The 17,431-nt window shown below is 37.4% G+C and overlaps 1 protein-coding gene across 1 annotated transcript in view; it reads left to right on the top strand.

Annotated features, from left to right (window-relative positions):
• The window catches only part of DLC1 (DLC1 Rho GTPase activating protein), a 427,792-nt gene that overhangs the window by 123,763 nt on the left and 286,598 nt on the right, over positions 1-17,431 (top strand). Inside the window, exon 4 of the mRNA XM_007468094.1 lies at positions 2,148-2,288. Within this exon, the coding sequence (XP_007468156.1) occupies positions 2,148-2,288 (141 nt within the window). The remainder of the gene's footprint in view (positions 1-2,147; positions 2,289-17,431) is intronic.

The raw sequence follows: 17,431 nt of genomic DNA, 5'->3' as shown, positions 1-17,431 counted from the left end.
CAAGTTAAGGTTTGTGAGTGGTATAAGATAGGGGTCCAATTTCATTAATTTGCATGTGAATATCCAATTTTCCCAACACCATTTACTGAAAGGACTATTTTTTCCCTATTGAATATTCTTGGCCCCCTTGTCAAATGTTAGTTGACTGTATATGCATGCTTTTATTTCTGTGCTCTCTGTTCTATTCCATTGGTCTGTGTGTCTGTTTTTATGCCAGTACCATACTGTTTTGATTACTACAGTACTATAATTTGAAATAAGGGAATGCGATGGCTCCAGCTTTGTTATTATTTCTCAGATTGCTTTGGCTATCCAGGGTCTTTTGTGGTTCCATACAAATTTTAGGATTGCTTTTTCCTATTTCTATGAAAAATTCCATTGAAATTCTGACAGGGGTTGCACTAAATCTATAGATCACTTTGGGTAGCATGGACATTTTTCACAATTTTAATTTTTCCAATTCAGGAACATGAGATATCTTTCCATTTATTTGTGTCTTCTTCAATTTCTTTCATCAGGGTCCTGTAGTTTCTAGTGTACAGATCTTGTGCCTCCTTGGTTACATATTAATATTTATCAGTTTGGTTATTCTTTCATAACACAATATTTATGAGCATATTCTAGGTGCCAGGCACTATTCTAAGCCTGCGGAATATATCAGTGAACAAGACAGGAAAAGCCCCTGCTCTTGTGATGCATAGATTCCAGTAAAGGGAGACAAAAAAGATTTGAAATAGAAATGAATGAAAGGTAGATAGATGGTCAGATAGAGAGATAGATACATACGTACATACATAGGTAGAGATGATGGATGGATATTGTTGATATGTGGTAGATAAACAAGGTAATAAGATTGTAAAATAGAAAATGATACACTGAGGTTGAAGAGAGGAAGATATTTTAGCTTGAACTGTCAAAGGATGATTCTCTGAGGTAGTGATATTCAAACTGAGAGCTGAGTGACAAGAAAGGGACAGCAAAAGGAAATACTTGGACAAGGGACAAGAAAGGGCATAGTCCCTGCCATAAACACCACCTTGGTGTACTAGGAGGACTGACAAACAGCAAGTATGGCAGAGCATACAGAAACAAGAGAATGATAGAGCATAAGGCCAGAGAATCGGGGTGCAGGGTAGATGATATTTAGCCATATCGGCCATGGTGAAGTTGAGATGTAGAAAGAGTGGACATAAAGATTATCAAATCATAATTTTCTCAGGTTAAAATTATAGAGTGATGTGTACCTTCACTCCCTCCCCTTTGCATTCTCCTCACCCTTGCCTTTCCTCTGTGTTCTCACGTGTAACACAAAGTTATCATTTGGTAAATTAAATGCACAGCCTTTGGAGGGATTACCGTGTGATTGCACTCATTCAACAGACATGTCTTATCCACATACCGTACACTAGTTGCTCAGAGGCATATGATGTTAATAATAACAATATTTACAATAATGCCCAGCATTTAATGAAAATGATTATGTGCCTGTTACATGTACTTTGCATATATCTTGCTTAATCTTCATAAACCCATATGAGTGCATGCTATCATTACACTCATTTTCAAATGAGGGAATTGAATCACACATGACAAAGCGTAATTCCTGCTCTCAAATAGTTTATAGTTCGTTAGATAGACATACACTTGAGCTAAATGATGCCAGGCTATTATGGTAGGTGTCACCATGGAGATCTGATGGGAACATAGAAGAGAGTGAGGTGAGAAGAACTGAGGACTGTCTTTTCATTTGACCCTCATAACCCTGTTGCAAGAGGGATGTAGAGTGAGTTACTCGAAGTCACACAACGAGCAAGGGTTGTCTATGGGATTCTTCCTCCTGACTTATTGCAGTGTCCCGGCTAGCTTCCCCTATTGCCCTTTCCAATGCACAATCAGCTGTTAAATTATCAAAGTAGTTTACTACCTCTTTTTCAGTATTTGCATTCCAAAATCAGATCCTCTGAAGAGTACAATTGTTAATACAAAATAATGCATGGTTATGGGTGACGTGTCACTGTCGGTTGTCATAACTCTGTGGTGTGTCCATGTGTGTTGGGAGAAGGAGGCGGTGGAAAGGTGTTGGAGGTGGGAGAAAGGCATGTAGAGAGTGTGGACATGCCCTTCATATCAATGCATTTTTTTCATAGGATCTGGAATCAGGATCTGAGAGTGGAGCAGATAACACTTCGGTAAATCAGACACAAATAAATCTGTCTTCTAACACCGAGTCCACTGACCTACCATCTTCAACCTCAGTGGCCAGTTCTGGAACCAAACCCAAGTCTATGGTAAGTTGTTAATTATAACAGTCAGTTTCCACATAAAGTGTTGATTATCTTCAGGTAAGAGTTGATATCTCATCCATTCAGTTTAGAAGAAATACTCTTGGATTCTTAGTTGCAGTGACTTGATAGTACTTAATTAAATACAGCCCAACATATGCTGTGTTTTTGTTTTATAAATGCTTACACAAGTACTTTACTAACATAGGTCATTGTTCCAGAATTATGCAAAATATGGTATTAAATTTTATTACTGGATACTCAGAACTTGAAAGAAGCAAGAATGCAAAATGTAAAGATGATTCTCCCTGTATTATTATTCTGACTAAATGGCTTACCAATGGGAAAATTAATGGATGGATGGATGGATAGATAGATAGATTAAAAAGTAGAGATATATAAGATCACACACATGATAAGTTTTATGTGGGTATTAAAGGACATAGCACATGTCAAGTGCTTAGTGAAATACTTGGCACAGAAAAAATACTGAAAAAATGTAAGCTACTACTGTTATTATTATCATGCTTCATAGACTTTACAATGCTACCAAAACAAATGAAAAGGAGAATCACTTCATGTAACAGTATAGCACAGTGACTTGTGAATAGAAGACATTTTCCTTTAAGTAAAAAGTTGAACTGCAACAGGAAAGCAGTATTTGACTCTAAAGGTAACATTTATGGAGGAAGTAATTACTACTTCAAATATCTAAAGTCCCAGCAGCTCCAAAATAACCTTTCCTAGTTTAGTGAAAATCATAGTGTCGTATTATTTTTTAAATGCCCATGTTAGCTTAACACAGAGAAACAAGTTTGGATCGCTTTTCTGCCTGCCTTTAAAATAAAAGGCAAATCTGAAATAAAACTAAAAAGAGAATACTTGAATTTAAAATGTAGTATGTATGTTCAACTGCAAGAATATCTAGAGTATTTTTGATGGAATAAATATTTATTGAACACCTATGATGTGCCACGTGTTATGCAAGATAAAAAAGACTTGGAGAGCAATAAAAATATATTCTCTGTCTTTAAATATCTCACAGTCTAGAAAGGGAGGGAGGCATGTAAACAATGAAATGCAATGACATGCTGTATGGTAGTGCTGTATATACAGGAAATAGGAGGAACCAATGACATACTACCCAATGCTATTTTGTGGTACACTGAAAAAATAGGGTTAAAAATAATGTGTGCCAATGGGCAGACTGCAGTGACGTGGTGCTCTTCTTTTCCACAATCGCTAGAGACGGTTGAAATGCAAAATTCAAATATGAAACTCAACAATCACATTTTACCACGTTCTTATTAAGGGAAAAGATAAAAGCCTCTTAAGAGTTTTAGCTTGGGGCTTCCCTGGTGGCCCAGTGGTTGAGTCCGCCTGCCGATGCAGGGGACATGGGTTCGTGCCCTGGTCCATGAAGATCCCACATGCCGCAGAGCAGCTAAAAGTTTTAGCTTGAAGGTTTGGGAACAATTGGAGCATTGGCTTTTTGAACACTGGGGACAGGTGTGGGGCTGACATATAAGAAGTAAGTAGAGGGACTTCCCTGGTGGAGCATTGATTAAGAATCCGCCTGCCAATGCAGGGGACACGGGCTCGAGCCCTGGTCCGGGAAGATCCCACATGCCACAGAGCAACTAAGCCCGTGTGCCGCAACTACTGAGCCTGCGCTCTAGATCCCACGAGCCACAACTACTGAGCCCACGTGCCACAGTTACTGAACCCCGCGCACCTAGAGCCCGTGCTCTGCAACAAGAGAAGCCACTGCAATGAGAAGCCTGAGCTCTGCAACGAAGAGTAGCCCCCGCTCGCCGCAACTAGAGAAAGCCCACGCACAGCAACGAAGACCCAATGCAAACAAAAATAAAATAAAGAAATAAATGTATTTTTTTAAAAAAAAAATAAGTAGAAAGGAAGGTGAATTCCCTTTTTTAAAGGTATTTATGCTTAAATTAGCTTTTCAAAGCACCTGCTATTGTCCCTAAGAGTGTTCTTTTCACTCTAACATTTATTCTGTGTTCATCTTTTACTTTAGAATAATTACTGTTGGTATCCACTATTTTTTTTTTTTTTAACATCTTTATTGGGGTATAATTGCTTTACAATGGTGTGTTAGTTTCTGCTTTATAACAGAGTGAGTCAGTTATACATATATATATGTTCCCATATCTCTCCCCTCTTTGTCCCCCTCCCTCCCCCCCTCCCTATCCCACCCCTCCAGACAGCCACAAAGAACCGAGCCGGTTTCCCTGTGCCATGCGGCTGCTTCCCACTGGCTATCTACCTTACGTTTGTTAGTATATATATGTCCATGTCTCTCTCTCGCCCTAACACACCTCACCCTTCCCCCTCCCCATATCCTCAAGTCTGTTCTCCAGTAGGTCTCTGTCTTTATTCCTGTTTTACCCCTAGGTTCTTCATAACATTTTTTTTTTCTTAAATTCCATATATATGTGTTAGCATACGGTATTTGTCCTTCTCTTTCTGACTTACTTCACTCCGTATGACAGACTCTAGATCTATCCACCTCATTACAAATAGCTCAATTTCGTTTCTTTTTATGGCTGAGTAATATTCCATTGTATATATGTGCCACATCTTCTTTATCCATTCATCCGACGGCGGGCACTTAGGTTGTTTCCATCTCCGGGCTATTGTAAATAGAGCTGCAATGAACATTTTGGTACATGACTCTTTCTGAATTCTGGTTTCCTCAGGGTATATACCTAGTAGTGGGATTGCTGGGTCATATGGTAGTTCTATTTGTAGTTTTTTAAGGAACCTCCATACTGTTCTCCATAGTGGCTGAACCAATTCACATTCCCACCAGCAGTGCAAGAGTGTTCCCTTTTCTCCACACCCTCTCCAGCATTTATTGTTTCTAGAGTTTTTGATGATGGCCATTCTGACTGGAGTGAGATGATATCTCATTGTAGTTTTGATTTGCATTTCTCTAATGAGTAATGATGTTGAGCATTCTTTCATGTGTTTGTTGGCAGTCTGTATATCTTCTTTGGAGAAATGTCTATTTAGGTCTTCTGCCCATTTTTGGATTGGGTTGTTTATTTTTTTGTTATTGAGCTGCATGAGCTGCCTGTAAATTTTAGAGATTAATCCTTTGTCAGTTGATTCATTTGCAAATATTTTCTCCCATTCTGAGGGCTGTCTTTTGGTCTTGTTTATGGTTTCCTTTGCTGTGCAAAAGCTTTGAAGTTTCATTAGGTCCCATTTGTTTATTTTTGTTTTTATCTCCATTACTCTAGGAGATGGGTCAAGAAGGATCTTGCTGTGATTTATGTCATAGAGTGTTCTGCCTATGTTTTCCTCTAAGAGTTTGATAGTTTCTGGCCTTACATTGAGGTCTTTAATCCATTTTGAGCTTATTTTTGTGTATGGTATCCACTATTTCTCCCTTGAAATGTACATATTTTAGAGTGTAGTCACCTTATAATTTGTAACCATTGCTACAACTCTGTGTGCAGTTCCTTAGTCTTTTTTCAATGCTCCCATGCTTATAAATGTGGTCAATATATTTCCATTGAGCAATGTACATATTTTTATGGTAACCATCTTCAGTAAAGTTTTAGAATGAGAAACATAAAACCATCAGTTTTCCTAGGGCTTTAATCCCTTAGAGTACTTTATAATGGGTCCTTTTTCAAATTGTTCATGTTTTGCTGTATCAGTTGACCAAACTATTCACCCCACAGGCAAAATTAAGAAATAATTAAAATCAGTTGTTGAACAGAAACATATTTTTTCATGCACTGCAAATCAAATATTAACTGAAAAGTTGCCAACTTGGAATAAAATCAGAATTGAAGATGTATCCAGCTGTTCAGGTGTGACCTGGGCACATGATCACAACTTCATAGTGATGCCACAACTCACTAGTCAGTGAGTGATGAGAATCATTATGCAATTGACTTGGCCTTGAAACACAATATTCCACTTCAAGATACCCAAAACCTATTTAACACATCTTGATCAATACTGCAGGTGGAGTTAGACAACTGGAAATGCAACTCTGTTCAGCTACTGAACTCTAATTTAGTCAGATTCTCTAACTGGCCACGAGAAGTACCCAGAGGGGAAGAAAACACTCTGCTATCAAAGGCAACTGACTTTTAGGAAATTTCGTAAAGAAAATGACCAATTAAAAAAGTAGCTTGGGAGACTGGGATTGACATATATACACTATTGATACTATGTATAAAATAGATAACTAATGAGAACCTACTGTATAGCACAGGGAACTCTATTCAGTGCTCTATGGTGACCTAAGTGGGATGGAAATCCAAAAAAGGGGATATGTGTATACATATAGCTGATTCACTTTGCTGTACAGTAGAAACTAACACAACATTGTAAAACAACTGTACTCCAATAAAGGTTAAAAAAAAAAGTAAGCTTGAAAAACAGGCTTTTGTGTTGGCGGAAGGGCTTCTTCAATATGAGCATGTGTGTGTTTTATTTTTTGCTGGTTTTGGTGCTATTATTATTTTGAGTATTTCCTTTTTACTAAAGTTAGAAAGTAAGTCTTGAGCCATGGATCAATTTTATGTTTTTATTTTTTCCTGGGTTAAAATATTAGAATGAAGAATTTTACCTATTTTATGAGATATTAAACAGACACTTTTCCCCTCAATTTGGAGCTTTGGGAATAATAGCAGCCTGGCTACTTTGTGAAAAGAAAGAAAACTCTAGTATCCTACAGAGCTGTTCTTTTCACTATGAACTAAAATTTCAATTTTAATATTAAGTAGAAGCATTAAATTCAAAGAACACCTACTTCTAACATCCACCTAAAATGAACCAGCCTTCTGCTCCATAGTGTCACATTTTTACAGAATGCTTACTTTCATTTCAGAATTATTTAAAGTTACATTTGATTTGCTGCTATGAATCTATTTATAATGGTGACTGACTACCACAAATATTTGGCTTTCCTTTTGTGTGTAAGGTCTTTGGATTTCTAAGTGCCAATTTTTCAATAAGATTTCTACTTTTATATTTATTATTAGAAGGGGACCAATGAGTAATCTTCAGATTTTTCATAAATACTGTGTATATATCATGCTGAAAATTGAGCATTAAAGTAGATTTCTGAAATGTATTTGACACAAAAAATTTTTAAAGTTAAAAGGTAGGATATCCACTACCAAAAAACACATTGGTAAAAACAAGGTCTGGTGCTTAATGCCAAAAATATCATCAATTTCTTTCTTAAATTCTTGGTTTTGTTCCTTTGAGGCAGTCTCATAATGCCTTTCACACTAGACACTTCTGCAAACAATGCATGTGTAGTCATATCATTTTTTATACTGTGCTTTCATTCACTTCAGAATAATATTCTGACATCCCTGTAACCAGGGTATTCAGTTGCTTGAGTTGTTCCTGCATTAATTAATATAGGGTTGTTACATAAAAGATTTTAAAGCTGGGCACTAAAACCCCACAGGTTTTGTTGTGGTTGTTGTTTTTCTTAAAGATACTGATTAGTGTAGGTGGTCATTAAATTAGTATTAATCATACATTTGTGAAGAAAGAGACCAAGGCTGAGATGAGAAAAACAGCATATTTTATTTGTAAAATAAGTACTGGAGGAACAGAGAGGGTGTTCTGCTGTGTATAGTAACATCAGCTTCATAGAGAAGACAACCCCACTAGTTGCCATGTGATAGAATTCTAACGACCAGAATGAGAACCTCAATCAATTAGGCATTTGGGAACCCCAGCTAGATAGTTTTGAGTGTATCCTAAACTATCTAAAGGAATGTTGGAAGATACTAGCATTCATATCAGAATGTATTGAATGTTGGAATTACAAAATAACCCTCCTTTGAAGATGTTAAAAAACAGCAGAAATTATTAACCTTCATTATTGTAATTGCTACAAGATGAAAAAAGACAAATATATCTTATTCCAGCTCAAGTTGGCAACAGTAGCTCTAATTCCACAGACCGAATACACCCCTAATCTTTTCATCATTACCACCAAAATATCGATGAGATAGATGAGGGTGGAGACAGCAGCTCATGGAGCGGGTGGGAGCTGAGGGCAGGCTAAATGCCAGAGACTGCCAACTCCTCCCAAGAATGGTTCAGAGTAAATCCTGCCTAAATGCTGCTGGAGTGTGACCGAAATAAAGCTTCAGGAGTATGTCCTGACTGCAAGTTCATGATCGTTTCTAGATGACTTTAAAAAAGGAAGTACTCCAATGCCACAGTCAACCTGATATTTTAGCCTCTTTTACCAACAATTTCAAAAATTGCATGGTCAGTGTAACCTATTGTTGAAGAAAATAAAATCTCTCAATGTGACTCTGAAACACAACTGTTTATGCTATAGTCAGTAACTTAGTGAGACACTTACATACAGTCTATTATCTTTCTCCCCTCTGGCATGATAGAAGCAAACAATAATTTTTGGGTCTGACATTCACTTGTCAATAATATTGTCCTCCCTAAAAAGCATAAATGTTTTGAAGTGGAGGTAAAGAGGAGGGTGATGACATTGTGTATGAATTTTGACATTACGTTATTTTTACTGAATGCTGTTAATGTTTAAGTCATTTAAAAACAGGATCTTATTTTTTTCCTTTTTTCACTCAATGAGATATGGTCTAATCTGCTATGAAACTATAAAATGTTGTTGGCATTAGTCCCAATTATACAGCATATTAAGGAAATTAAGGCTGATCCAAGAAAGAAGAGAAAAACCATCAGAGGTTCCTCATAATTACTTTCAGTGTAAACCAGGTTTTATATCTAAATGCAATCACATATCTCATACATGTGATCATTAAACTAAAGTCATTATGCTTGTGACATATTAAATGGTAGGCACCAAAATTGAAAAATAGCATGTAGATTCACATCACATTACTCTCAAGTATCATTTAAAGCGCAATTCATATGCAGAATTTTAGTAGGTCCCTATACCAGGTATAGGGTAGGTATACCCTATTTTAGTAGGTATCCCTATACCAGGATATTATTCTGTATTTTTGCTTAAGTGATTATCAGATTTTTTTTAACAAAGCTAGTGATTTTCTCTAATGCTGCTCACTATTTAAAACAAAATAAAGGGATAAAACATTGTCTTTTTTACAAATGGGAACTGCAAATACTCCTTTTTACTGAACTCTTGGGGGAAAAATGTTAGGTAACATATAAAATTGACTAGAATTTAAGGAGTATTTCCTAATGTCACATATGATGAGTAAAGAAAATAGCATAGTAAAAGGAAAAATGACACACATAGAATTCTTAAAGTTTAGTCTGAAACATCAAAAAATTTGAATTAGTACAATTTACCACTTTGCAAACAAAAATGTAATGGTCTTAGAAAAATGCCTTTGATTGTAATGCTTTTGAATGTGGCAATTTAATTTTGACATAGTCAAGCAATAACATTAAAGTATGTGGATTTTTAAAGAAGTATTTATTCACTAAGATCCTCATTGTTTATGAGAAAGAAAAATAAGCCAAATATTATAGCTTTTTTAAGGAAAATTAAGCCACCAGAGAGCTGGGGAAAAAAATGTTTCTAAAATGGAAATCATTCTGTGATTATTATAATGAGATATTTCTTAGAATTCTGATTCTAAAGTGTAGAGGATTCCATTCACATATTCTGGATTTTGAAATAATAAATATGTAATTCATTAACTTTGGGCTTTGAAAAATAGAAACATTTTTCATAACCATTTGCTTTTCTATTTAAAATTATTCAAAATTCTCTCATTTCTTGTGTTTGAAGATACTGACATCTGTTTCCAATCTATTTACTTGTTAATTCATGATAGTCTTGTTTGGGATGGATTTTTTTAAATTATTCATTTATTTTGTGGTACGCGGGCCTCTCACTGTTGTGGCCTCTCCCGCTGCGGAGCACAGGCTCCGGACGCACAGGTTCAGTGGCCATGGCTCACGGGCCCAGCCGCTCCGTGGCACGTGTGATCCTCCCCGACCGGGGCACGAACCCGTGTCCCCTACGTCGGCAAGCGGACTCTCAACCACTGCGCCACCAGGGAAGCTCAGGGATGGATTATTTGATCTCCACAATAACCTCCTCACTTAAGACTTTTCACTCAGAATCTAAGAGTTTCATTGTGCCAAGAATAAGTACAACTTGCATCCAGATATACTGATCCTTAATACTAAAGTCTGAGCACATGGTGTTTAAGTAACTTTTTGAGTTGGAAAAATTGTTTTTCTATTTCGTTTGTGTTTCATTTATAATAACCTGGCTAATTAGTCGTCTGGAGCAGCACTCCTGCAACCAAAAGAATGATGGGGAAAATGGAACGTAAAAATGAGAGGACAGTAAGAATTGAACAAATTCCGTTAGGGCAAGAAACAGTAAAAAAAAAAAAAAATCTCTGCAACCTAAGATTTGGTCACATGAATAGTACTTTTGTATGTTATCATCATTACAATGAGGAAAATTTAGTTTTTCCATGTGCTGATGTTACTTCTCGAATCCAGCTCATATTTTCATCCAAGAGAAATAATAACTTCCAGTTATTTCTGGGCAATGTAAAATGGCAAGCCAACGGCATGCCACATCACAGCAACCAAGAATATAATTCATAGCATTGAGCAATAATAATAACCCATAAGCCATTTTCACAGAGCTCTCTTCATCTCAAACAGAGTTGTCCCCAAGTTCTAATTATATATTTAGTGTTTCCATTCTTTTTCTGATTCCCTACTTTGATTCTTTGACTGATAATTAATGCTGCCCCTCGTATTTGGTGGCCTCTACCCTCACTTCTTAAAGACAGTTAAAGTCAGTTGAAATGTTTAACTGGGGATTCCATAGACGTTGTACAAAGTTTACACAGAGGGCTTTTGTGACTATAGTTTTGAGCTGTCTACCACATACCAGATTTCTAAATGAAAAAGTAAAAACAGCAACCAAGCATTTGAGTATTCTGAATATCACACATCTAAAGAGTTGGTGTCGTAACAAAAATATGAAGTGTCATTTACTCTTTATCTTCACCCTTTATCTTTTTCAAGGCACAATCACTTGAAAAATATCAATATTCTTGATATTCTGGTTATTTAATGAGAATTTTATATACTAGTTTCTTTTTTTTGAATGAATGAATTGTTCATATACCTTAGATTATTGTTGCCACTCTCACTTTTTAGTGATTCTCTGTTCTTTCCACTGTGACAATTTGGTGTAATCCAGGCAACTTCTGAATTAGTAAACTGCTTCAAAGGAAAATCAATTGACACTCATGAAAACAGTTGTTTCCTTTTTACTGTAGATTGCTTTATCCATTTTATTTTGTTGTTGTTCTGCTGATTCATGTTGAAGGCCCTACCTTTGTATAAATACTATAGTAATTTACTGAATGGAAATTTACCACATTAAGTCATTCTGTGAAATGCAGAGAATCATACAAACAGGCGATAATAACAATAAATCAGTACTGTTCAGATTGTGCACTCTGGGCACCCCCAGAACTGCCTTCCTCTCCCTGCCCCAGCCAGACTTATTTACTTTTATCCCTTTTATATATTGGCCTTCTGAATAAAATCCTCTTTGATCAATCCATAGCATTAATTTTGTTTAAATCCCAGACTAAACGAATTATACGGGTGAGGAAAACATTGGAGAATTTTTTCTTGGGTCCAGATAGCCTCTGATTTCCAAGAGCATCCTGGCGAAGTTGCCTCCAGAACTTCTCTGTTGCTAGGGCAACAACCTCTGGGTGCCAATAAGAAACAAAAACAGTGGGAGAGAGAGCAGACTCTGGATCGGAGCAACTCGACTTAGCCTGGGTCTTGAATTCTGCTGAAGCAGATTATTAAATTCTATATTGCAGACACTGAGCTGTAGATAGATAGTTTTACATTATTTTTTACTGTCTATTGGGGAGTAAAGTCAGAATTTTAAATAACTTTTAATAGATAAAAACATTTAGAATTCAGAACTAGTAGAATTTCCACTTAAATGTATTTCCTAAGCAAATATTAACTGTTAAATTTTACAGTTTGAATTTCATGAATATATCAAAATTGTGCAATTATTTCCCTACTTATAGCACATCTGTAGTTTTTTTCTGTATTAAATACAATATTATATAACACTATGATGATAGTTCTACAAATATTTTTATCTGAATTTCTGATATCCTCTTATGTAGTTACATAGACTAAAAAGGACTTGCATATTTGTTAAAGAGCAATTTTTTTGTTTCTAATAATATTGAACTTTTAAAATATTTATTAGAACACCTTAATTTAATCAGAATGTAAAGAAAAATATTATTATCCATGTGTAATATATATAAGTGATGTATTCGTGTCCTTATGAAATTATTCTACATTTTATTAAACAAAAGCCTTTCTAATTAATAATGTAGCTGAACTCTAATACTATTAATGTTGTGAACATTAATGTTATAAAACTCAATTCTTTTTTTTCCCCAAAAAACTATAAGAACCCACTATGGCTATGTGTAAGCAGCTGTGCTGGACACTGGGATAGAATTTAAGAAAAAACAGAGGGGGGAAATGACATGATTGGAATCTTTGGAATCAGACTCCGGGACCAGAAATTGCCCGGAGAAGCTTTATTGGTGAGTGTTCTTGGGAGACAGACATACATAGAAGTGAGGAGGGCAGAACTGGTCAGAGAGCAGAGTTGGCTGAGCTGTGATGCAGTAACAGTTGCAGCCTCGGCTTACTCTCTGCAGCTCTCTGGAGCTTGGGTGGCCCTTCAGAGTTGTCCCAGATTGAGACAGGGGGCCTAGATCTCTGTATCCCTGCACTCTTAGGCTGCCCCTAGAAAGTGATGTAGTCTTGAATGAGGCAGTTCCTGGCTGTCAAGGGCATTTCCCAAAGAGGGAAACAGATGTAACCATTGGCAGCCACTATTCCCAGGAGCAGGGGAATCGGCCCTGGAGGGGGAATCTGGGAGTAGCTCTGCAGTCTCCACCACACATGTCATGGCCTTCACCTTCATGGGGAGCACTCTGTGATGTAAGCAAACACGTGGTTATGAAAAGATGTAATAAGTACCAAATTAAAGTTATATTGAATCTAAGGATTAAATGTTTAAGAAATGTATTAGTTCTGTTAGAGGAGATGGGAACCCTTAGGCAAGACTTCCCAGAGGAAATGACAATGGAATGTGGTCTTAATAATAACTAGGAGTTTCCCAGGTGAGGAAAGGGGAAAAGGAATAGAGTATAAAAAACATCAGAAAATAAACAAAAAAGCGGTCTCCTCACGGCTTATTGGTAATTGAGTAAAGAATGGGGTACATAACTCTACCTGGCAGAAAACGTATCTAGAATAGGCTTTGGGCAAGTTTGTGGATAACTTTCCATACCCCGTCCAAAAAATCTACTTTAAGGGAAATGCGAGGATGGCTTTTAAATAAGAAAACAAAATGATTTGATTTATATTTTAAAGAACTAGAACTCCACAAATGCAGGAAAAAATGGAGGAAGAGTGTAGGGGGTCTAGGAGACATCGAAAGGAGCTAGGAAGAGCAGATAAACTTTTGTGACAATGATTTAGGCCAGGGAGGGTGATGACCTGAAGGGAACAACAATAAGGAACAGGGAAGATACACTATTGGAGGTTGAATTGATAGGCTTTAAAAACTGAGCTTTTGCAAAAAAGAAGAGAGAAAGGAAGGATTAAGTGTGGATTCAAAATTTGTGTCTTGGAAAAGTAATACAACGATAGGGTCATTGTCTAAGATAAGGAATAAAGAAGCAGAAGTAGGTATGAGGAGGAAAAGCAGTGTTTTTTCTTTAAATCAACCTTATTAAGATAAAACTTACATACAATAAAATGTACCCATTTTAAGTATACATGCTTCCAGGGTGTTTTTGATAATAATGGAAAGAAGGAAAGACAGAGGCTAGCAGAGGAAGTTTTATTGAGGGAAGATTTATCATCTTTTCTTGCACTGTTTAATTTTTTTAGGAATGCAGTCTTGTTAAACATGTACCACCTAATGGAAGAAATCACAAAACAATTTTTCCACAACAAACACCCATGGCAGCTACTTTTCTCCCTCCCTGCTTAGACAGAAACTTAGGGACTCTCATGGCTCTTTCCAGATATTGTTAAGTAACACAATCATTTTAAATTCCCAAATATGGAATTTTTGGAATACTGCTGTCTTAAATCAGAAATGAAAAAGTTCTGTCCCTATAATAATCAACATTTCAGTCTTCCTTTTCTGTAAGGCTCTCCCCTCTCTTCTAGTTTTGTTCTGCTAAGGCAGGTGTCTGCTTGCAGCCAGGGAAGATTGGGGGTGGAGGGTTGGCTTCCTTTTCTAGCTCACTACGTACGTCACTTGCCAGCAGCTGTGTCAGGGAGGTGAAAGGGAGAGGAGCACAGAGAAATCCTCATTGGAAGAGCATGAGTGCTCTGTGTGTCTAGGAGACATCCAAGGATCTCTCACCTGCTGTATCAGTTATCTTTTGCTGTGTGAAATATCATATTTAAACTTTGTGGCTTGAAACATAATTTATTCTCATGGTTTTTAGTAAGTTCGGAATTTGAGAGAAACTCTGGTTTAACGGAGGGTCTTTTATAAGGTTGCAGACAGGTGCCTGCTGGGATGCTATCATATAATAGCTTTACAGGGGCTTCAAGATCCACTTGTAAATTGACTTATGTGACTGGCAGATGAGTGCTAGAAAATTGGTTCTTCTCTATGTGGGTCTCTCAGTGGGGCTACTTGAGTGTCCTCATGACATGGCACCTGGCTTCCCCCAGAGTGAGTAAAAGAAACCAAGGAAGTTAAACTGGCATGCTTGCCATATTCTGTTGGTCACACAGACCAGCTCTGGTTCATTGTGAAAAGGGACTAAACAAATGCATGCTTACAAAAGTGAAAATTATTGAGAGCCATTTTGAAAACTGGGTACCACAATTTGTCATGTCTCTCCCACATGCAAAGACATTCACCTCCTTCAGAGGCTCCCTTAAGACTCATCTCATGACATCTTTGCAAAGTCTGAGGTCTTGTCTTATAAATCAGATTCAGGTTCAGATGAGGCTCTTCAGGTACAGTTCGTCAAGTACAGCCCCTCAAGTATAGTTCCTCTTGACCTGAAGACCTGTGAACACACCCAACATACAATGGTATGACAGACACAACAGAACCACTATAAACTCCCCCATTCAAAAAAAGGGAAAATGTGAGACACTTAGAAGCCACTTGTCTATAGAAAGTCTAAAATACAGTAGGGCATATGCTTGAAGGTTCTTGGCTGGGAATCATTTCTACTACTGTGTGGTTTCTGGTTCAGCCTTCTGAGATGCCTTTAGTTCTGCCTTTTGATTCGTTCCTTTTTCTTATGAAATTACCAGTGTTTTTACAGCTGAGCAGTTTTCATCTTGGTTTCTGCCTGTAGAGGGTTGGGAGATTCATGACCTTCTATTGCTTTTGCACTGTCTCTGAATCTTTTGATCCAGGATGGAGATGTTTCTACTAGTGCAATCTCTTTAAAACTTTGTACATTTCCTGTTTGTCTTATCAGGGCTCACTCCATTAGACAAAAGCCACACTTACAAATCTCTTCAAGATAAACCTTTCTCTACCTTAGACACCCCTATTGAGGCTTTTGAGAGACAATGCCCTGGTGATTCTTAAAAACTCTATTATTTAATGTAAAGGATCTGTGACATATACGCCAAAAACCCTTGGAGAGCTTTTTGTCTGAACAGTTCTCTGAAGTATTAGCTTAGATATATCTGAGGACTTTACCTTTAGACCATACTGTCTTGGCTGTAACCTGGATTTGATCTTACCCAGAAACCACTTAATTTTAGCAACATTTATTGTCTGGAGAGACTGGGAAGAAACTTGTCTCTCCCCTTTTGCATTTTAGTATAATAAGAAGTCAGGCAGCACCTTTAACCCAACTTGGAAATCTCCTTAGCTAGATTACTAAGTACCTGAGGTACATTTTCTACTTTCCACATTACTACACAACAGTACTGCTAAACTTTCTGCCGCTAGATAAAAAAGATCCCTTCTCTCCTAATAACATTTTCCTTGCTTTTCTCTAAACTATACTGAAAGCTTCCTCAAAGGCCATCCAGCTTATGCTTATGCAACAGTATCTTTGATGTCCTTTAGTCTTTCAGTATCACTCCCCTCATGGTCCATCTAGCATTCACCTGCCAGCTTGTCAGTTTTTAGGTTTTTTGTTATAGGAGCACCCCATTCCTAGTGTCAAAATCTGGATTGGTTATCCATTGCTGCATAACAAATCAACCCTAATTCAGTGGCTTAAAACCACAGTGATCATCTATCGTGTCTCATGTTTTCCATGGACCAGGAATCCAGGAGTAGCCTGTTCATGCAGTTCTATCTAGTACTGTAGGACCTCTCATGAAGTTGCAGTCATGTGTTGGCTAAGGATGGAAGATCCACCTCCAAAATGGCTTACTCACATAGCTGGCAAATTGCTTTTTCTTTGCATGAGTCTCTCCATGAGACAGCCTTAGTGTCCTCACACCATAGCAGCTGGCTTCTCCCAGAGTGAGCAACCTAAAAGACCAAGGCAGAAGCTCCAATGCCTTTTATGAACTAGTTTTGAAAGTCCCACACCATAATGTCTCTTATATTCTATTGGTCGTACAATACTGATCAGCGTGGGAGGGGACTAACCAGTGCACATGGACCAGGAGAAAACAATCATTGGGAGCCATCCTGAACATTAGCTACTGTATCTCTAATTCTCTTAATGTAAACTCTCTTTTCTATTTTTGCAGGTCCCTTATTTTTCCTGCAGCCCCTAGGAATGTAAGGACATTTTTAGCTTCTCCCTGCTAAGGCCAGTTTACACCTCTAGTCAGCCCTCTGAGCAGGTCCTTAAATGATGCCATGTGGTACATCTGAGATCCATAAGAAACACTAACACTGCCTTTTCCCTGAGCAATCTAGGAATTCACCTGATACTAGGACAGCCACTTTTCCTTTGGCTCATCCCCAGCTAGGCAGCCCAAGCAGGTCTTTTCAGGCTCCCATGGACCCCATGCTGTAGCGACACATATCCTCTCCATGTCTGAAGGATCCCATTGAAGTCCCTTTAACCAGCCTTGAAATTAGAGCAGGCTCCCTACTCACCTTTCCTTATAGGGAAAGA

Source organism: Lipotes vexillifer, unplaced genomic scaffold, assembly GCF_000442215.2.
Source record: "Lipotes vexillifer unplaced genomic scaffold, Lipotes_vexillifer_v1.1 scaffold436, whole genome shotgun sequence".
In the NCBI taxonomy this organism is placed as follows: domain Eukaryota; kingdom Metazoa; phylum Chordata; class Mammalia; order Artiodactyla; family Lipotidae; genus Lipotes; species Lipotes vexillifer.
This window is presented reverse-complemented; position numbering and strand designations above follow the sequence as displayed.